The 21799-nt window shown below is 47.8% G+C and overlaps 1 protein-coding gene across 1 annotated transcript in view; it reads right to left on the bottom strand.

Annotated features, from left to right (window-relative positions):
- Positions 1–21799, bottom strand: part of LOC149468210 (putative ATP-dependent RNA helicase DDX60) — a 258721-nt gene that overhangs the window by 177375 nt on the left and 59547 nt on the right. Inside the window, exons 10-12 of the mRNA XM_089670346.1 lie at positions 9885–9987; positions 9007–9122; positions 7077–7249 (exon numbers count right to left, since the gene is read on the bottom strand). Coding sequence (XP_089526472.1) covers positions 7077–7249; positions 9007–9122; positions 9885–9987 — 392 coding nt within the window. The remainder of the gene's footprint in view (positions 1–7076; positions 7250–9006; positions 9123–9884; positions 9988–21799) is intronic.

The raw sequence follows: 21799 nt of genomic DNA, 5'->3' as shown, positions 1-21799 counted from the left end.
ACAGTGAAATTAGCCAGTAGAGCAGTGGACAATATCAGTAGAGCATTGGATGGTGTCAGTAGTTTTCCATTTTTATTATTTATTTATTTTTTTACAATATTATTTTTATTATTATTTTACAATGTCATTTTTTTAGGAGCCCTGTGGGCTTTGGTGAAATATCAGGGGTCAAAATAGACTCCTGATGTCTCCCTTTTGAGACAGAGAAAGGGGCTGAGGACAGAGATTCCCCAGATCCTTCCTCTGCAACATCAGCTGTATTGGACAGATGATTGAATTGAAAGTGCCCTGTGCTCTGCAGCTTCCTGTTCATTCACAAACTGAAGCATAGCAAACAGTTTACCATGCTTCAGTTATGAATGAACATAGTGAGTGATCATGAGTGATTAAGTAACAATCGCTCACTGTGTTCATTCAGAAAAGGAAGGGGCCGCAGAAATAAGAGGAATAGGAACAGGAGGGGTGGTGGAGGTGGCATATAAATTATACCAATCTCCTGTATTGTGGTCCTGTGGGAGCTGAATGACAGCAGGAAGGAATGTCCCTGCTGCCATTCTCATCCAAACCCCTCGAGCGCTTAGTCTACAATCGCCTAAGCTCCCACCTCAATGACAACAACCTCCTTGATCCACTACAGTTTGGCTTCCATCTCCTACACTCCACCGAAACCGCCCTACTCAAAATCACTAATGATCTGCTAACCACCAAAGCTAATGGCCACTACTCAGTCCTCCTACTCCTTGACCTCTCCGCGGCCTTTGACACAGTTGACCACCCCCTCCTCCTTAATAAACTATACTCCCTTGGCATCAGAGACTCCGTTCTCTCCTGGCTCTCCTCCTATCTATCCAAGTGCACCTTCAGTGTTACCTATAATGCTACCACCTCCCCCTCTCTGTTGGGGTCCCCCAAGGCTCTGTCCTCGGGCTCCTTCTCCATCTACACCTCCTCCCTTGGCCAACTGATACACTCCCACGGCTTCAACTACACACAAATCTACCTCTCTACCCCTCGCCTCACCCTTTCAGTCTCCTCCCGAATAACCTGCCTACTGAACGACATATCAGACTGGATGTCACTCCACTTCCTCAAGTTAAACCTTTCCAAAACCGAGCTCCTAATTTTACCCCCAGCCTGCGCCCCCACCCTCTCCATCACGACCAACAACGCCACCATCAGCCCCACCCCGCAAGCCAAAGTCCTAGGTGTCACTCTAGACTCAAATCTGTCCTTCCAACCCCATGTCCAATCGCTGGCTAACTCATGCAGGCTCCACCTCTACAACCTCTCCAAAATACGTACGTTCCTAACCCCAGACACTACTAAACAACTCATTTACTCCCTTATTATCTCACGACTCGACTACTGCAACTCCCTCCTCACCGGCCTACCTCATCACAGACTATCCCTGCTTCAATCTATCTCCTGAACTCAGCGGCCAGACTCATCCACCTTACCAACTGCTCCTCTTCTGCCACCCCCTTCTGTCATTCCCTCCATTGGCTTCTGATTGCCCAACGCATTAAATTCAAACTACTGACATAGAAAGCAATTCATAACACTGCCCCAAACTACCTCACCGATCTGATACCCAAATACCACCCAACCCGTACTCTTCGCTCCTCACAAGACCTCCTACTTTCTAGCTCCCTGGTCTCCTCCTCACCCACCCGACTGCAGGACTTCTCCAGGACTTACCCCATCCTGTGGAACTTACTACCCCAATCCATCAGACTGTCACCTACCCTCCTCATCTTTAGGCGCACCCTGAAAACCCATCTCTTCAGGGAAGCCTACCCCACCATCACCTACCAGCCGATCGCCTCCACTCCTCCTACCACTCCATCCCCCACAGCCACTTCCTCCTGTACCAATATCCCCTCCCTCCTAGATTGTGAGCTTGAAAGAGCAGGGCCCTCGAACCTCTCGTATATTGTTTTGTTACTGTATTGTCTCATGTACTGTCCCCCACTATATTGTACAGCGCTGAGCAAACATTTTGGCGCTATATAAACACTGTATAATAATAATAATAATGTAGGAGAAGCCATCTTTCAGCTGCTGCAGGAGGAAAATACAGAACAGTTCCAGTAAATGCTGCCCCTCCTGTCCAGGTTCTAGGGGTTGGTAAGGAAGGATCATGGTCTACCCATCACAGCCTGTGATTGATGAGTAGATCAAAATCGATGTGTTGCCGACCCCTGAATTAGGGTGTGCCAAGCACACTCGACACACCCCTTGCACACGCCTATAGATAACCTTTTGCAATTACTTTTCACCTTGTTGGCCTTCACTCTTTCATTTGCTAAAAACTTACACAATGATTAAGTGCAGTACTGCCACTAAGACTGTATGTGAGTGAAAAAATATATAGTATAATCTCAAGCAAATATATATACAGTTGTGTTCAAAATAATAGCAGTGTGTTGAAAAAAGAGACTGAGTCTGAGAGGACCACTGGAAGGATTGGCAGCTCAGCTGCTACACTGGTCCCAGACACTCAGCATCTTCCTCTGTCCTTTCTTCCTCCCCTCTGCAGTCCCTCCTCTCAGCTGGAGGATTATGCATGATGTGCCTGTGTCCCACATGGAGTTCCGGCCTGTGCTTCGCCCAGGTGCCCCTAGGTGGCAGTGCGCCCTAGGCAGCGGCCTATTTTGCCTAGTAGAAGCACCGGCCCTGGGTTCCACCACTGTGCATCTTATTTGCTCACCTTTAGGAGTGGACCTATATAATATATACATAAGTCTCATGTGCTAAATCCTCAGCTCAGGGATCACTGGCGGTACTTGCGTCTTTCAGGATGCACACTGGAGGTAAGAGATGGCATGTGTAGGGCCCTTTAAGAGATCCTGTTCCTCCCTCCACATACAGAGGCAACACTCCAAAAAATGAGAGATTGCAAATGGTGCAATATAATTTAAAATAAAGTAATGCTATATTTTTAAAGGAATTTCACTCAATTTCACATATATAAAGACCAGCATGTCACTAGAAAAATATGTAGTAAGCTAAAAGCAATCAATCTCACGTACTGGAGGTAACATCACTTATCTGTTTGAGATTACATTATTTATTTTGTTCACTCATATTTAGTGTTAAGGCCAGTGCTGCACTTAATTAGTGTACTTTTCCTTTATAGGTGTGGGAACACAGCAGATGTAGGTGGTAGCAATATTTATAGGACAAGCCAGTGGCAGCGCATAAGTTCTTTTGCTAACACTGCTAAAAAACAACTGTAACGGAACCGGACTCCAGACCGCACTTGGGTATTTTCCATTATACTGCAGCTTTCCTGTCCGAACACAAATCCCCGGACACCACCCGCTGATCATGCAGAAAATAAGACAGCACCCGACTCTGTATAAGACAGGAAGTCAACTCCTTTATTTTTACACAAAACACAATATATATACAGAGGGCGGGGAAACACAGCCAGGAACAGGAAACACATCATCAGCCCGCCACATCAATGGGAAGGGCTACAGGAAACACATCATCAGCCCGCCCCCTTAACAGGAACAGGGTGAGTTAAACATAAGAATTTGGGAAGATGATACAGGAGTCCCCCCACCCCCAAAAGTCACTCCCATCACAACAACATTCTTTGACAAAATCTCAGGAAAACAAAAGTGTAAATTCACTTGTGTTTCAAGGATCGCAAGTTCAGTCATAGGCTGAATTTCTATTGTTTAGCCTGCTTAATAAATCAAAAAACAAGATTGTAGTCAAACAAGCTGCAAAAGATTCATCTTCTGGGCTAGAGTCAATCTAAATGTTTGTTAAGTCTGGTAGGCTAATGAACTCTAGTGTATGGAATTATGAATATGGTGGATATGCTATGGTTATATCATCCTTTATTCTTTACGTTTGTCTGATTTCTGGTCTGTTTTTGTTCTAAAAAGGTTAGGGAAAGAAAGTCAGGGAACTCAGATATCTGGGAATACCTGTTAGCCAGCTGTCTCTGGCATACACCCATTTGCTAGCACATGGCTCTGCTCACTAGACAAGTGCAAAATGAAAAAAATAGTTTTTTTTTGTTATTTGACTAATTTCGTTTTGTTCAAGTGCAAAATTAAAAAAAATAGTTTTTTTTGTTATTTGACTAATTTTGTTTTGTTCGATTAAATTTGTTTTTTAAATTCATGCCATTTATTCGAATTCGACCAATTTTGAAATTTCGAACTAATTCGAAAACAATTCTAACGGTTTCGATAATAATTCTAACAGTTTTGATAATAATTCTAACGTTACAATCCCTAATCCACAATCCATGTGTTTTTGATTGTATATAGGCTATATGAAGAGTTGCGTGACCATATTGGAAATTTCTATTTCAGCAAAATTTTCACAGTGCCCTTGTTAATCACTACTCACTTCACCATAGCGCAGCTCACAATTTTTTGTAAAGTGTTTTAGTCTTTTCTAATCTATTCTATTCTTTTCTATTATTTTATATTCTATTTTAATGCATTCTGTTCAAATTCAAATTCATTCTATTCAAAATGTGAATATTGTTTTTATATACTATTCTATTCTTTGATTCTCTATTCTAATGTTTTCTATTCTTTTATGTTCTAGTCTAATCTTTTCTATTCTATTCTATTCTAGTTGATTCTATTCTGTTCCTTTAATTTCTGTTCTATTTTGCTCTGTTTTACTCAATTATTTTCTATTCTATCTTTGATTTTCTACTGTAATATTTTCTATTCTATTCTAATTGATTCTATTACTTTCTATTTTATTCTTTGACTTTCTATTCTAATCTTATTTTAATCTATTCTATTTTAATGAATTCTATTATTTTTCATTCCTTTAGTTTCTATTCTATTTTGTTCTGTTTAATTTCTATATTTTCTACTGTATTCTGTTCTATTCTTTTATTTTCTATTCTGTTCTTTTTTCCTCTATTCTTTTATTTTCTATTCTATTTCTTTATTTTCTGTTCAATTTTATTGAATTATATTTCGTTATTTCAGATTCATTTAAATTTGTTACCATTGTAATTCAGAATTTGGATACATCCGAATCTCTGAATAATGGAAAATTTGTCCGAATTTCAATTCGGAATGAAACAAACTGCACATGTCTACTGCTCACAGACTTGTGGATGGATGTGTTCCTGCATACAAGTATGTATACATTTGTGCATGTGTTTCACAGAGCATGCACAAGCATACCCAGCGTTAACTTGGTGTCAAACAGCCTATTTAAAGCACACCCTAGCTCAGAGTCAGTGCTGACTTAGATTACCTGTGACTGGACCTGTGCTTGCTGTGTATTTACCATTGCAGACCCAGCTTTGCTTCTGACCTGCCTTTAGACTTCTTATCTTCTGGTTCCTGACCTTGACTATGTTTCTTACCCTTATCCTATCTACGATTTAATGATTGACCTGCTACTACCTTTACTTTGGTACTTCAATATACACTGGAAGTCCATCCTGGCCTGCTGTGTGATCTGACTGCTGTCTCCTATGTGGGACACCACTACCTGCCTATATCAGCTTTGATACTCTGATTCTTCATTCATCACTGTCTGTGGCTTCTGCTGAACATCCTGCTGGTTCTGTCCAACTGTGTTGACTTAACCTTCATCCATTCATGAAGGAACTCAATCCAGAACTCGTGGAACTCCTACAACTTAGCACTGTTTTTCGCACTTCCAGGGGCTCTTGAGCTAAAGAAGCAAAGGAGACCGCCCTGAACATCTCAGTCTCCTTCCAGGTATGTGATCAGTCTTATAGGGTGAGAGGATGGGTAATTCTATCCATATTGCATGTTCTACTGGCTGCAGACCTTAACATAGGATACATGAAGAAAGTTTTATTTTTAGTTTTATGAGATCACTGGGCCCATGTGCAGGATCTCTAGTTGGGCCCTAGACACAGAGGAAAAAAAATGCAGTGTGAGCCGGAGGATGTGCAGAGGAGGAGAAAGGGGTCTGAGGAGGAGAAAGGGGAAGTCTAAGGAGGGCCTAAAGAAGGGAGGGGGATCGGAGGAGAAGAGATGGGTCTGAGGAGGACAGAGGGGAGGTCTGGGGGGGGGGGTTGAGGAGGAGGAGGAGAAGGCAGATATGCAGCACACCATTACAAGTAAAAAACGGGCACTTTCCCCTGCAGTCCAAGGCACAAATCAGGTGCCAATGTAAACAAGCTTATCCAAACTAGCTGAAATAGATCAGAAGACAGAAGGTGGAAACGCCACACGCCACACACCGGAACCCAGCCACTATATAGAGAAGTTCAGCTTGAACGCCTCCTGACTATGCTCCTCTAGAACTGGGGTCTCCAAACTTTCTAAACAAAGGGTCAGTTTACTGTCCTTCAGACTTTAGGGGGGCTGGAGTGTAGCCATCGGGAGTAGATAATATCCTGACATCAGTGGGAATAAACCATGCCCCTTCTTTGGTGTCATTGGGAGGAATTGTGCCCCATCATTGGTGTCATTGGGCCCCATTGTTAATCATTGTGAGGAATTGGGCCCCATTGTTGTTGTCAGTGGGAGGTATTTTGTCCAAAATTGGTGTCATTTGGAGAAATTGTGCCCCATAATTGGTGTTAGTGGGAGGCATTATGCCCCATTGTTGGCATCAGTGGATAAAAGAGTGCCCCAAGGGCCAGATAAAAGCAATCAAAGGGCTGAATCCGGCCCCCGGGCCGCAGTTTGAAGACCACTGCTCTAGATGATTACAGCATCAAAGATTCAACTCTATTCTACTCAGAACTAAAAAAAATTCTGTTTATTTATGTTAATTAATATATTATTTATTTTTAACAAACACAGGCACACACATGTGAACACACAGTGAGAGGAGGGACTAACCCCCTCCTCAGTCTGTGAATGCAGTCAACTATGCAGCCAGTGCTGGGCTTTCCTATTAGAAACCCCACAATGTACTGCAAACACAGTAAAGGCACTTGATAGAAATGTTTGTAAAAAAATATATATACAAATAATGAAAAAAGACATAACACATCTTGAAAACCTTTTTTAAAATATACGTGTAATACAATTGACATGCACAGTTTCTCTTTAATTGTGAACAGACATTTATAATGTGATCAGTACGGTACTCACCTGAGGTGGTTTTTTCTTAGCAGAAGCTTTATGAACATACTTTTTCTCATCCGGTTGATCATCTTTTACTGCTATTTTTGTTGATGTTTTCACCCCTAACGTCTGCCCATATCGATAATTATGTAGCTGGAGTTTTTGGTATTGTTTTAATGCCTTTTTGTCTTTCAGAACATCTGCCCAAAAAAACTTGTTTCAAATTATTCTGTATAATTAGCCATGCAAGTAGAGATTTAAAGAAAAAATAAAATGAATTCATAAATAGCAAGGTCTGTTAGTGAACTTTTCTGATTGTACTAGCTGTTAAGCTGAAGAAGCTGGCAACTACAGTGCAGGCCAGTGAGTTTAACATCTGTTATAATTAGATTAAAGTGGTTGTAAACCCTCACACATACCCAGTGAAGTGACTGGCTTCAGGGGATACACAGAGATGAAACAAATCCTTCTACATAAGGTGTACCTGTTTATCTACATCCATTTTTCTCCTACATCCATTCAAAGTGCAGAATTTACACAGGATCTCTCAGCTCTGAAAAGCAGGGTGCGGGGAGCTGAAGTTATATCAGTGAGGAGAGTTAACATTAACATCATTGTTATTCATAAGTGAATTATTTGTTATGGGACTGCTATTTCACCATTTATTTGATGCACATTGCTCATTATGGTTTAATATGAGTTAACTTTTTTTTTTTTTACACACATATTTTTGTATTGATCACTACAGAGATATTGTTTTTGCACACCTTTTAGATGAAGTATGTCTGTAAGGCCTGGTTCACGCCAATGCAGTTTGTGTTTTGTTCATTTCTGCACTGCGTTTTGCATTTTACTTTTTTTAATGTGTTTTGCAAATAGCATTAAAAAACGCACTACACACCTTTTCTGCAGTGTCTCCATTGAAGTTTATTGAACCAAAATGCAATGTTTTGCGTTTAAAAAAAGTCTCTGACCCTTTTCAAAAACACATAGATGCGAATGTGTCCCATAGGAAACCATGTTAAACGGTGTTTCTGCATAAAGTGAAAAGCACTGGTGTGAACCAGGCCTATTTCAGCAGCATGTTTTGGGTGTAGAAATGTGTGATTTACACATGTACCCCATATGTGTGAACCAGAACCAAATTACACAGAATGATCACTGAGATTTGCTGTCACAGTGATCACTGAAGCAGGAAGCGCTCTTCCTGCACATTGTACTACTTTGGGGAAGTGATCAGTATTTTGTTTTTTTTACACAATTTGATTGCTTAAAGCAAAGAATTTCTTTGCTATAAGCAAGCATTTAACTAAGTGAAATCGATTAATTGAGGTTTTTTGTTGTGATTAGCTGTGATTGGCCACGGCTAATCACATTACACAGATGGGCTGTGATTGGCCCAGCCTGTGCATGTGATCACTGTGACCATTCACAGCTAGACACACTTGTATACAATGGATGGAATGAAAGGAAGCCATCCATTGTATACAACTTTCATGTGACCTGCTGAATTGGTCACAGCAGGTCAAATGGTACTGGCAATGGGGCCGGTACACAGATCTGTTATCGGCCGTGTCCGAGGTACACAGTTGGTGACAGATCTTGCTACAGCGTGGCCCTACGGGCACACGCAAGCCACGATTCAGGAAGGATGTCAAATGATGCCCTACCGGAGGGACGAGAGGTTCGCCCGGCCGTCATTTTACTATAGGCTGGGCAGGAAATAGCTAGACACACATAAGGTACTTTTCAGGAGTTTTTCTGGGCCTGTCTAGCAAGTCAAAAGTCTGAAACTGTTTAGGGAATGTGCAGAGGGCTGATTGGTTTAGCAATTCTAGCTCAATAACATATTTATTTACCTAATATTTACCTAATCAATGAATATTGATTTATTTTACCTAATCAGTAATGAAATCAATATAATGGCTCTATATAGTTTGTTCTGTTTACGCCTTACCACGTTGCTCATTCTTTGTCCTGTCATAATCGTCACTAAGTGGCCGACCTGTATGCCAATGCTTCAGTTCATCATATGTTTTTTTTCTTAACAGCGAAGAAAAAACAGGATCATCGCTAAATTATAACAAAATATAAAGAATAAAATAATGGAGCATTTTTGTGAACATGAACAAAAAAAGGTCATTAAATTTATCTAGTCAAAATATACACTCACTGGCCACTTTATTAGGTACACCTGTTCAATTGCTTGGCAACACAAATTGCTAATACACCAATCACATGGCAGTAACTCAATGCATTTAGGCATCTAGACGTGGTGAAGACGACTTGATGAAGTTCAAACTGAGCATCAGAATGTGGAATAAAGGAAATTTAAGTGATAGAGTGACAACACAGGGACAAACTTGAAAGACAGGGAGAGGGTGCTGTCACTCTATAACAGGAAGGGCCCAAGCATGGACTTTCATGACAGGATTGCCATGTACTATTTTAATGAAAGCTTCAAAATTAGAATTACTGAAAATTACTTTTGAAATTACAATAACATGCTAATTATTTTAGTGATTGGGCTTATATAAATTTTAACACAACATTATCCCCACACTCCTCACAAAAAAGACACAACCAGGGGAGGACTGACAACTCATGGGGTCCCCGGGCAATAGGGGATCATGGGGCCCCTGTGTCCTCGCCCACACCCAAAAAAGCCTATGAAAAAGCCAATGAAATGTACCAGGGGCATTTCATGGGGCCCCCTACTGACTCCGGACCCTCGGGCAGTGCCCGAGTGCTCTAATGGTCAGTCCGCCCCTGGAAACAACACAGTATTCATAACAGAGCATTAAATATGTAATATGTAACAATAACATGTTTTACCTGCTTAACATTGGTAATTCCTTTATAGCATCCCCAGCATAATCTTCAATTATATCACTTTGCATAGGTAACAACCCTGTAGGAAGCATATCTTCTTGTTTCACTTGGAAAAAGAAAGCAGAAATTAAAAAAAAAAAAGAATGTTTAAACACCAGTAAGAATTGTTTGGCTGAAATCTCCTCTTCTATGCTCATGAGTGTGAACCCTAAATTTTATAGATATTGCAGCTTCAATTTGAGTGTAGTTTACACAAACTATGTAATGGGGTATTAAGAGCTCGTAAAAGGGTAATTTCACCTTTGTGGGAAAAAAAGCAAATAAAAATATAGCATATACAGTATAATTGTGACACAAGTCATACTGTAATTGAATACTATTAAAAATTAACTTTCCTTTTCAATCTGTAGCCCTGTGATTTTCTGTAAAATGCAATTCAATATGGCAACCTGGAGGCCTTCTGTACACAGTTTACAGAATGCCCCCATTTCCTGCTTGTGTGATTGGCTTACTGATTTTCAGAGAATTCTGCACTAAGGCCCCTTTCACATGGGCGTTCCGATCGGGTCCTCTATTCTACTCTATGGAGCAGCATGTGTCTGTTTTCACCCACCAACATCCAATTCGATCTGCCAAAAAGACGGATGGGGATCTATTCCCCTTCCTTCCATCCGTTGGATCAGATGGGATGGCAGTCAGCTGGAAACAAACAGGCGGTGTCTGTGTCCACTCTGCAGCAGAGGAGCAGAGACGGACCTGTCATCTGCTTTCTCAGCAGGGATCAGAAGAGAGATCCCCTTCTGAGCAAGCGGATCCACTGACAGGTCCGCCCCATGTGAAAGGGGCCTAACATACAAGTCAGATTTTGGGCATCCCCTCCAATAGAAATGTCATTTTTGGTTATATACTCCCAAAGGGGAAATAAGTCTAAAGGGATGTACACCCTGACACTTTCTTCATTAGAGCCCTGCAGGTGCAGCAACTGATTATTAATTTTGTAGCACCCTCCTAGTTTAGCTAGGGGGAGCTAGACCCTGGTGGTTATTGAGGAGCTGATTAACAGCTCAGGCGAGATAGTCAGAGGGGTCAAACTCTGTCCAGGACTGAGAGACTCTGCAGGCCAGCCCATCTGGAATTTCCCCTCTGCTCTGAGGCTTTCAAAGGAGGGTCTTGGAGGCAGTGGATGGATCTGAGGAGTGGCTGGCTACACTCTTGAGGGACCTCTGCCAATCCCCAGCAGGAGGCTTGGCAAGAGGCTGGGATTCCCTTAAAAGTGGAGACTGCTCAGTAGCAGGAGTGTGGTGGTAGGAGAGGAGTGTGGGGCAGGAAGATGTGAGGCTGGAGGAAGAAGGCTGCCAGGACACCTAGTGGGATGGGGCCTGCCTGCGAGCCTGGAGCTGGAAAGGAGGAAAACTCAGGACTCATTGGCTCCTTGAGAGAGGACCACCTGTATGGCAGGGAAGGAGCAGCCCAGCTGATAGACCTGGTAGCAGCAACCATTCCACAAGCCGTACCGATAAGGATCTGAGTGAATACACCTGCACCCCCTGGGCAGATAGGGGAAGGAGCACTCTGGTGGGAAACCAGATTAACCCCCTACTAGGGACTGTTACCCATTTAAAGAAACAGGGGCCAGATCCCCTGCTTAGAAAGAATGTCTCCAGATTGCTGGGTGAAGAGGAGTACATTTAGGGTCTGGGATAGTACAACTGGAGCTGCTGGCTAGCATTGCAACAGAGACTGTGACAGAGGAGAGAATCTGTGAATAGTTCAGGAAGTTGTTCTCAGATATCGGTCCCCTTGGGCATCATATACACCTGTCACAATGTGCAGGCGCCTGTCTCTTGACTGTCACGTGTTTAGGCAGCATGTCTCTTGCTTCTCTCCCTCTCTGCAGCTTCCCCCTCCTGCCCCCCCCTCATCCTGTCACAGCCCTTTGATGCGGACCATCCAGGAGGAGAGGTGCGACTTTCGTCACTCCCCCCTCTCCTGTCCCTGAGAAGCCTGCATGTCCGGGGGGGGGGGGGGAAGAGGGCGGGCAACTCCCCAGGGAGCCAAGGCCACAGCAGCCATACTGACGCCGCACGGACCCAACAAACAGCTTAGGTACAGTTTTTCCCGGGGGTTGCACTCCTCAGAGGACAAAGGCCGCGCTCCCGAAAGCACGACCCGTGTCAAAAGGGCGTGCCTCATTGCCGGGCGATGAGGCACGCTGCCCCCGGTTGTTAGGGCAACCAGGGACGCTCCAGACAGACCTTAAGAGGCTTGAGGAGAGAGTCTTGGACTTCTTCACCGCTGTGCAGCTGCCAGGAAAGTCTGCACTGAGTCGGGACTCTGGTAGCACTCGTCAAAAGACCTCAAAGGGCTATTATTGCCGCCCCTGAGCTGGGGGGAATTATTATTAATACTGCTGCCCTGGGGTGGAGATCGAGGGGATTATTCCCACTACTGACACGCTACAGCAATACCCAACGCTTGGGAGGATTATTACTACTGCTGACGCTGATGCTAAGATTGGGAGGATTATTCCCCACAGAGTACAATGCTGGTACTCAGGACTGGTACCTGTTGTTAGGACCCTCTGTTGTGTACTGAGGTGGGTCGCCCCCTGGACTGTCAACTGCTGTGAACCCGGGCATCCCTGCCGGAGCCGTGAGTGTATGCACCCCTGTTTATCCCCCCTGGACTGTCCTTGAACTCTGTTCCCCCTTTGCTCCCTACTTGGATTACAAATTGCTAGAGACTCTAACCTTGCCCCCCCTTGGGATGGATTACACTTATTTTGAGCCCTCTCCTTGCTATTCCCCTGGACTGGGTGCTGCCACGCTACCTGCAGACACCAATTGAGTAACTGTAATTTCCTTAATAAAGCTTTGTGTGTTTACCATCTTCTTTATGTGTTCTGTCCTGCCTACGCTCAGTCACATACTAGTTGACAGCAGTGGGATCAGAACACTAAGAGAGATGGCAGATAACGAGAGCCAGCTGATGCCGAACCAGGCTCGGGCCAGTGAGTACAGAAACTAGACTATGTCATGTTTGCAGGAGAGGGCCAAGGAGCTGTCCCTCACCTGGAGGGGCTTAGCCAAAGAAAACCTGGTCACGGCCATTGAGGAGGCTGACCCCCAAGGCACTCCAGCAAGGGAGGAGAGCAGACCAACCCTGGCCTCCCCCGAAAGCCATAACCAAGGATCCAAAAGCCCCTGGCTTGCTTGGGTGGAAGAGGAGACGGCCATCCTGGGGTCAGACGCCACGGTAGATGACAAGTGGGAGGCTATCGGGAGGACCCATGAGAGGAAGAGCCAAGGGAGCCACCGAAATCTAAGTTTTCCCTCCAGCCCCAGGACCGTGGGCTCCCCCCCTCCCCGCAAAGACTTTAAGCCCTTTAACGAAGCCACCGGGGATGTGGAGGGTTTTTTTCAAGACTTTGAGCATTTGTGCCAACTCATGAAGGTGCCGCAAACAGATTGGCTACAGCAACTCGTGGGTCTGCTAGAAGGGGGTGCAGCCGCAGCCTACCGTACACTGGATTCCCAAGAGAACCGAGATTACACGTGGGTCACACAGACCGTGTTGGAATACTACGCGGTAACCCCAGAGACACACCGGGCGCGTTTCTATGACCTGCCATGCCGAGCCATCCTACAAAATGTACGCTCACAAGATGTCGCAGTCCTGCCGGCGGTGGCCAGAAGGGGAGCAGGCCTGCACCAGAGAGGAAAATATTCAGGCCTTCCTGAAAGAACAATTTTCCGCTCAATGCCCTGTGGAGGTGCGTGGATGGGTAAGAGAAAGAGCCCCTACCACCCCTGTGAAGGATGCTGCCCTGGCCGACGAGGTCCTTGCCATCAATCCCCATTGGAAAAGACAGGCCTCCGAGCTGCCAAAGGCCCCGCCACCCGTCCGGCCACCCCTCAATCCTGCAGCCACCCCTGCCAAGGCGGTCCCCCTGCCCACTGCAGCAAATCCCGTGGGGCCTCCATACCGAGCCCGGTTCACAGGGCCACCCCTGGACCACCGCTGCTATGGATGCAACCAGCTGGGGCACGTCCAAGCCAACTGCCCCACCTCCAGGGGCCGTCGCTTCAACCGCCCTGTCAACTACCTGGAGCTGAACCCCGCAGAAGAGCCCCTGCCTCCACCCCCCAGTGAATGGATGAACCCTCCAGAAGCCGGCAGCCCGATCTGGGGGAGCTGCAGTGCCAGTACATCAGGGCTGTGATCAGGAGCCAAGTAGGTCAAGGTCTTCCCACAGACAAGACTACCACGGGGCCTTTCCCCTTCATGGACCAGGTGAGTGACCCCCCACCTAACCCAGACACCACCCTTACCTGGGAGCAGGGGCTGCTGTACCGCCGGGCGGGCCCAAGCCGCCCGGGCCAGTCTCATGCTGCCCCCAAACAACTGGTCATGCCCAGACTGTTTAGGTTCCCGCTGCTCCAGATCGCCCATGCGATCCCGGTAGCTGGCCACCCAGGGAAGAGGAGGACGGAGCAGCAACTAACCCAAGCCTTTTATTGGCCAGGTATCTCACAGTCCGTCGCTCACTTCTGCCAGACCTGTGACACCTGTCAGAGGAAGGGACACCCAAGGGACCACCCCAAGGCCCCGCTCTGCCCCTTGCCCATCATTGAAGAGCCCTTTCAGAGGGTAGTCGTAGACATCCTAGGACCACTGGCCCGCCCCAGTAGGTCGGGGAAAACATCCTCGCGGTAGTGGATTACGCAACCCGCTACCCAGAGGCCGTCACCCTGTCCAGCATCTCTGCCCCTAAGGTGGCGGAGGCTCTGGTCACGGTTTTTTCCCGGGTAGGCTTCCCCAGCGAAATCCTGACTGACCAGGGTACCCAGTTTATGTCCGATGTAGTCCAATCCCTATGGCGCACGTGCGGGCGATCCGGAGAACTACCTATCACCCCCAACCAATGGCCTCTGCGAGCGCTTCAACGGGACCCTGAAGAGCATGCTGAGGTCCTTCATTGACGGGGAGGCAGACTGAGAGAAGCTCCTCCCTCATCTGCTGTTTGCATACCAGGTGGTACCACAGGAGTCAATGGGGTTTTCCCCCTTTGAACTGCTATACGGGCGGAGGGTGCAAGGACCCTGTCCCTGCTCCGGGAACATTGGGAAGGGAAAATAGAGGACACTGGTAGCCCAGTCATCCCCTACATACTCGAGCTGCGGGAGCGACTGACCCGCCTGGCCGCCGTGGCCCGCGACCACCTCCGGGTGGCCCAGACGCGCTAGAAGGTGTGGTACGACCGCAGGGCACGCAGCCGAGAGTTTGTCGAGGGTCAGCAGGTGCTCAAGATAGTTCCCAACCCCCAGAATAAGCTCCAGCACCTGGGAAGGACCCAACAAGGTCCTTCGTAAAATAGACGAGACTAGCTATGTCATTAGCCTCAATGCCTGAGGCCGTCAGAAGTGCACGGTCCACATCAATATGCTGAAGGAGTACCATGACAGGAATCTGCCCGTGCTAGCCATTTGCCCCGCCTCCACAGGGGAGGCCGATGAGGCGACCCTGCCCGACCTCTTGCAAGCCACAAAATCCACCACCCCTATAGATCAGATTTCCACGGGGGCTCGGCTGAGCCCCCGCCAAACAATCCAGATGCGGGCCATACTAGAGGCCGGGCCGTACTGGGTTAATCCTCCACCATGTGGAGACCCACGGTCAAAAGCCCATCCAGCAGGCCCCCTACCGAGTCCCCGAATCCATGAAGGCAGCCATCCGGGCCAAGCTCTCGGAGATGCTCCAGTTCGGCATCGTCCGACCCTCCCATAGTCCCTGGGCCTCCCCGGTAGTGCTGGTGCCAAAAAAGGACGGGAGCACCCGCTTTTGCGTGGATTACCGGAGGTTGAACGACTACACCGTCAGTGCCGCCTACCCCATGCCCCGCATAAACGACCTACTAGATCGTCTCGCCGGGGACCAATACGTCAGCACCCTAGATCTCAGTAAGGGTTACTGGCAGATCGCCCTCACCAAGGAGGGCATTGAACGCTCCGCCTTCATCACCTCGTTCGGCCTGTACGAGTTCCTAGTCATGCCCTTTGGCATGAAAAACGCCCCATCCACCTTCCAACGGGTCGTGGGCCAACTGTTGGAGGGGTGCCAAGGGTTTGCGTGTGCCTACCTAGATAACATAGCCATCTTCAGCGACACATGGGAGGAGCATCTGTCGCATGTGGGGACCATCCTGGACCGCATCTGCGGGGCCGGGCTGACAGTGAGACCGGACAAATGCCAGCTAGGAATGGCTGAGGTGCAGTATCTCAGACACAGAGTGGGGGGGGGATTGAAACCTGAGCGCGCAAAGGTCCAAACCATCCATGACTGGCCTACCCCCCAGCCCAAGAAACAAGTGATGGCGTTCCATGGAACTGCCAGCTATTATCGTAAATTTTTACCTAATTTCAGCTCCACGGCCCAGCCCCTGACCGACCTGACTAGGAAGAGCAGCCCCAGAATGGTGAATTGGACCTCTGCCTGCGACGCCGCCTTCCGTGACCTCAAGTCAGCCCTGGCAAGCAACCCCATCCTGGCCGCCCCTGACCACAACAGACGCTTCCTGGTACAGACAGACTCCTCCACCTGTGGCCTAGGGGCCGTCCTCAGCCAAGGAACACCCCGTCGCCTTCCTCAGCCGCAAACTACTAGACAGGGAAGTTGCTTACGCTACAGTAGAAAAAGAGTGCCTGGCCATAGTTTAGGCCCTAAAGAAAATGGGCACTAATAGGCGGCACTGATGGGCACTGATAGGCAGCACTGATGGGCACTGATAGGCAGCACTAATGATGTGGCACGGATAGGCGGCACTGATAGGCAGCACTAATGAGGTGTCACGGATAGGCGGCACTGATAGACAGCACTGATAGACAGCACTGATAGGTGGCACTGACTGGCATCACTGCTGGGCACTGACTGGCGGCACTGGGCATTGACTAGCGCAACTGCTGGCACTGACTGGCACAACCGCTGGGCACTGACTGGTGGCACTGACTGGCAGCACTGTTGGGCTGCACTGATGGGCACTGGTGGGTGGCACTGGTGGGTACAGGTGGGTGGCACAGGTGGGTGGCACTGCTGGGTGGCACAGGTGGGCGGAACTGGTGGGTAGCACTGCTGGGCACTGATCATCGGTGCCGATCCCTGCTCTGACAACTGCCGTTTCTCGGCAGTACTTTCCTCATGCTCTGACAGCGTGAGGAAAGTGCAGCCGAGAACCGGCAATTGCATATCCTGGTGATCAGTGTGTCATTGGACACGGCTGATCACGTGGTAAAAGGCCGCTGTGATTGGCCTTTTACCACATCACGTGATCAGCTGTGTCCGTAGGACACAGCGATCACGCAGATCGCCGGGTGCACGCCCCCGGGGGGAGCGCAGGAGAGCGCGTTCTAGGAGGACATCATATGACACCCTCCCAAAACTGGCCGGCCGCAGTGTAGCCGTCATTCAGCTATCTGCAGTTGGTAGTTAAATAGGGTGCCCGGGGACAACTGGCACCTCCCCCGATGGAGCCTCGCCCTACAATTTCACCATTCAGTATAGACGGGGAGGTCAACACCAAAATGTGGACGGTCTGTCCCGCCAGCAGGACCCACAGTAGCAGAGTTAGGACCCACAAGTGCCTTCAAGGGAACCCGGTTGGGCCCCCTTGCCGGCACTTGTGAAATGGAAGGGGGAGGAGTGTCACAATGTGCAGGCGCCTGTCTCTTGACTGTCACGTGTTTAGGCAGCATGTCTCTTGCTTCTATTTCTCTCTGCAACTTCCCCCTCCTGCCCCCCCCCCATCCTGTCACGGCCCTTTGATGCGGACCATCCAGGAGGAGAAGTGCGACTTTCGTCACTCCCCCCTGTCCTGTCCCTGAGAAGCCTGCATGTCCCGGGGGGAAGAGGGCGGGCAACTCACCAGGGAGCCCAGGCCACAGCAGCCATACTGACGCCGCACGGCCCCAACAAACAGCTTAGGCACAGTTTTTCCCGGGGGTTGCACTCCTCAGAGGACAAAGGCCGTGCTCCCGAGAGCACGGCCAGTGTCAAGAGGGCATGCCTCGTTGCAGGGCGACGAGGCACGCCGCCCTCGGTTGCTAGGGTGACCCGGGACGCTCCAGACAAACCTTAAGAGGCCTGAGGAGAGAGTCTTGCACTTCCTCACCGCTGTGCAGCTGCCAGGAAAGTCTGCACTGAGGTGGGACTCTGGTAGCACTCTGCAAAAGACCCCAAAGGGCTATTATTGCCGCCCCTGAGCTGGGGGGAATTATTATTAATACTGCTGCCCTGGGGTGGAGATCGAGGGGATTATTCCCACTACTGACACGCTGCAGCAATACCCAACGCTTGGCAGGATTATTACTACTGCTGATGCTGATGCTAAGATTGAGAGGATTATTCCCCACGGAGTACATTGCTGGTACTCAGGACTGGTACCTGTTGTTAGGACCCTCTGTTGTGTGCTGAGGTGGGTCGCCCCCTGGACTGTCACCTGCTGTGAACCCGGGCATCCCTGCTAGAGCCGTGAGTGTATGCACCCCTGTTTATCCCCACTGGACTGTCCTTGAACTCTGTTCCCCCTTTGCTCCCTACTTGGATTACAAATTGCTAGAGACTCTAACCTTGCCACCCCTTGGGGACAGATTACACTTATTTTGAGCCCTCTCCTTCCTATTCCCCTGGACTGGGTGCTGCCACGCTACCTGCAGACCCCAATTGAGTGACTGTCATTTCCTTAATAAAGCTTTGTGTGTTTACCATCTTCTTTGTGTGTTCTGTCCTGCCTATGCTCCCTCAAAACACCCCTTACAATATCCAAGTTCTAGTCCCTTCAATAAAATAACAAAATAAATGCTCAAGGATTGATTTCTGTCTACGGATGGGAGCTTGTGTGGAAAAATGCTAAATTACAGGCTGTGCAAGACTATAGGGGGACCCAAATTATTATTATTATTATTATACAGGATTTATATAGCGCCAACAGTTTGCGCAGCGCTTTACAATATAAGGGAGACAGTACATTTACAATACTTTCATTACAGAAGGAATAGGAAGGCCCTGCTCATGCAGCTTACAATCTAAAGGAAGGGGGAGATGATACAAAAGGTGATAGCTGCAGGGGATGATCAAGTACAGTTCTAAGGTGGAGGCGGGGTAGGCTTTCCTAAAGAGGTGAGTTTTCAAAGATCTCCTAAAGGCCGACAGGGTGGGGGCTAACCGGACATGCTGTGGTAGGGACAGAGGATGGGAGAGGCTCTGGAGAAGTCCTGGAGGCGAGCGTGGGAGGAGGTGATGAGGGAGCTAGAGAGGAGGATATCATGGGAGGAGCGGAGTGGGCAATTTGGGCGGTATCTTTGGAAGTGGTCGGCGATGTAGCTAGGGGCAGTGTTGTGGATGGCTTTGTAAGCTGTGGTTAGTATTTTGAATTTTATACGTTGGGTTAGTGGAAGCCAGTGAAGGGATTGGCAGAGAGGGGCAGCAGTCACTGATCGGTTCGTAAGGTGTATGAGTCTAGTAGCAGCATTCATAATAGACTGAAGGGGGGATAGCCTGTGTAATGGTAGACCAGTGAGGAGGGAGTTGCAGTAATCGGGGCGGGATATAACCAAGGCGTGGATAAGTTGTTTTGTGGTGTCATTGGTCAGGAAGGGGTGGATTTTGGAAATGTTCCAGAGGTTGAGGCGGCGGGACTTAGCCAGTGAGTGGATGTGGGGCCCAAAGGAGAGGTCAGAGTCCAGGATTACGCCCAGCTCCCTTTGATGAGGGGAATGACAAATGGTTGTGCTGTTGATCTTAATGGTAAAGTCGTTAGTGGGGAATAGGGGAGGAGGAAATATTACAAGCTCAATTTTTGAAGGATTGAGTTTGAGGTAGTGATGTGACATCCATGCTGATATGTCGCTTAGTAGATTTGTGATACGTGAGGAGATTGAGGGGGTGAGCTGGGGAGTGGAGAGATAGATCTGGGTGTCATCAGCATAGAGGTGGTATTGGAAGCCATGGGAGGTTATCAGTTGGCCCAGGGAGGAGGTATAGAGAAAAGGAGGGGCCCAAGAACAGAACCTTGGGGTACCCCAACAGAAAGGGGAAGAGGAGCGGAGGTGGAGTGTAACGGAACCGGACCCAGACCGCACTTGGGTATTTTCATTAGACTCCCGTTTCCCCTGGCTGAACACCATCCATGGACCCCACCGCTGATCATACAGGAAATAAGACCGCACCAGACTCTCTTAAAACAGGAAGTCAACTGATTTATTTTTACACAAACACAAGATATATACACAGGGTGGGGAAATACAACCAGGAAACAAATCAACAGGCATCCCATCAGGAGGCAAGGGCTGCTGGAAACACCCCCCACCAAACCAAGACACACAATAGAACAATGGGATACACCAGGTGGCAGTAGACAATAGGGGAACACATGCATCCCATAATAGTTTGCTGGCAAGCAAGACACAATAAAACAATGGGGCAACCACATGGCAGTGAACAATGGACAACCCCCACACCCAACCAATACATGTCTACACAATATCCGGACAGAGCACCCTGCGCCCCTTACAGGCACAGGGTGCCGTTACACATAAGAGGGATTTGGGGAGATGATACAGGGGTCCCCCCACCTCCAAAAGTCACTCCTGTCACAAAAAGGAGTTGTATGTGACACTGAAAGTGCGCTGAGAAAGGTAAGAGGAGAACCAGGAGAGAGCAGAGTCACGGAGGCCGATGGAGTGGAGTTTACTGAGGAGGAGCGGGTGGTTGACTGTGTCACAGGCAGCGGAAAGGTCAAGGAGTATGATTATGGAGTAATGGCCATTGGTTTTAGCAGTTAGTAGGTCATTAGTGAGTTTTAGTAGGGCAGTTTATGTGGAATGTTGTGTGCAGAAGCCAGACTGTCAGGGATCAAGAAGGTTGTTGTCGGTGAGGTAGCAGTTCATACAGTTGTGAACAAGGCGCTCGAGGAGCTTGGAGGTAAACGGGAGCAGGGAGATGGGTCTTAAGTTATTCAAACAGGTAGTCCAACAAGGTTTTTTTGAGAATGGGGGTAACCAGTGCATGTTTGAGTGTGGAGGGAAAGGTGCCCATGGAGAGTGAGAGGTTGAAGATGTGGGTTAGAGGGTTTAGGATAGAGCAGGAAGGAGGCTGCAACAGTCGTGAGGGGACAGGATCCAGGGGACAGGTGGTGAAGTGGGCCTTGTAAAGTAGTTTGGTAACTTCCTTGGTGGTAACAGGGTCAAAGGAGGAGAGTGTTGAGCTTGGTGTTGGGCCTGGTATGTTGGTTAGAGGAGGAAGCTTGACACTGGAGATCTCATCACGAATTGTGAATTCATCAGCAATCCCTAAAGGGGTAGTGCTACAATTCTAAAATCACATATGCATATATATATATACAGTCATGGCCGAAATTGTTGGCACCCTTGATATTTCTCCAGGAAATCATGTATTTCTCACGAAACGTATTGCATTAACACATGTTTTGCTATACACATGTTTATTCCCTTTGTGTGTATTGGGACAAAACAAAAAAAGGGAGGAAAGAAAGCAAATTCGACATAATGTCACACAAACCTCCAAAAATGGGCTGGACAAAAGTATTGGCACCCTTTCACAACTGCGGATAAATAAGAATGTTACAAGCATGTGATGCTCCTGTAAACTCACCTGGGGCAAGTAACAGGTGTGGGCAATATAGAAATCACACCTGAAAGCAGATAAAAAGGAGAGACGTTCACTTAACCTTTGCATTGTGTGTCTGTCTGTGCCACACTAAGCATGGACAACAGAAAGAGGAGACGAGAACTGTCTGAGGACCTGAGAACCAAAATTGTGGCAAAATATCAACAATCTCAAGGTTACAAGTCCATCTCCAGAGAACTAGATTTGCCTTTGTCCACAGTGCGCAACATTATCAAGAA

This window comes from Staurois parvus, unplaced genomic scaffold (genome assembly GCF_062004578.1).
Source record: "Staurois parvus isolate SC_StPar_1 unplaced genomic scaffold, SC_StPar_1.0 ptg000090l, whole genome shotgun sequence".
In the NCBI taxonomy this organism is placed as follows: Eukaryota; Metazoa; Chordata; class Amphibia; order Anura; family Ranidae; genus Staurois; species Staurois parvus.
Note: the sequence above shows the minus strand (reverse complement) of the source record. Positions and strands in the feature narration are given on the sequence as shown.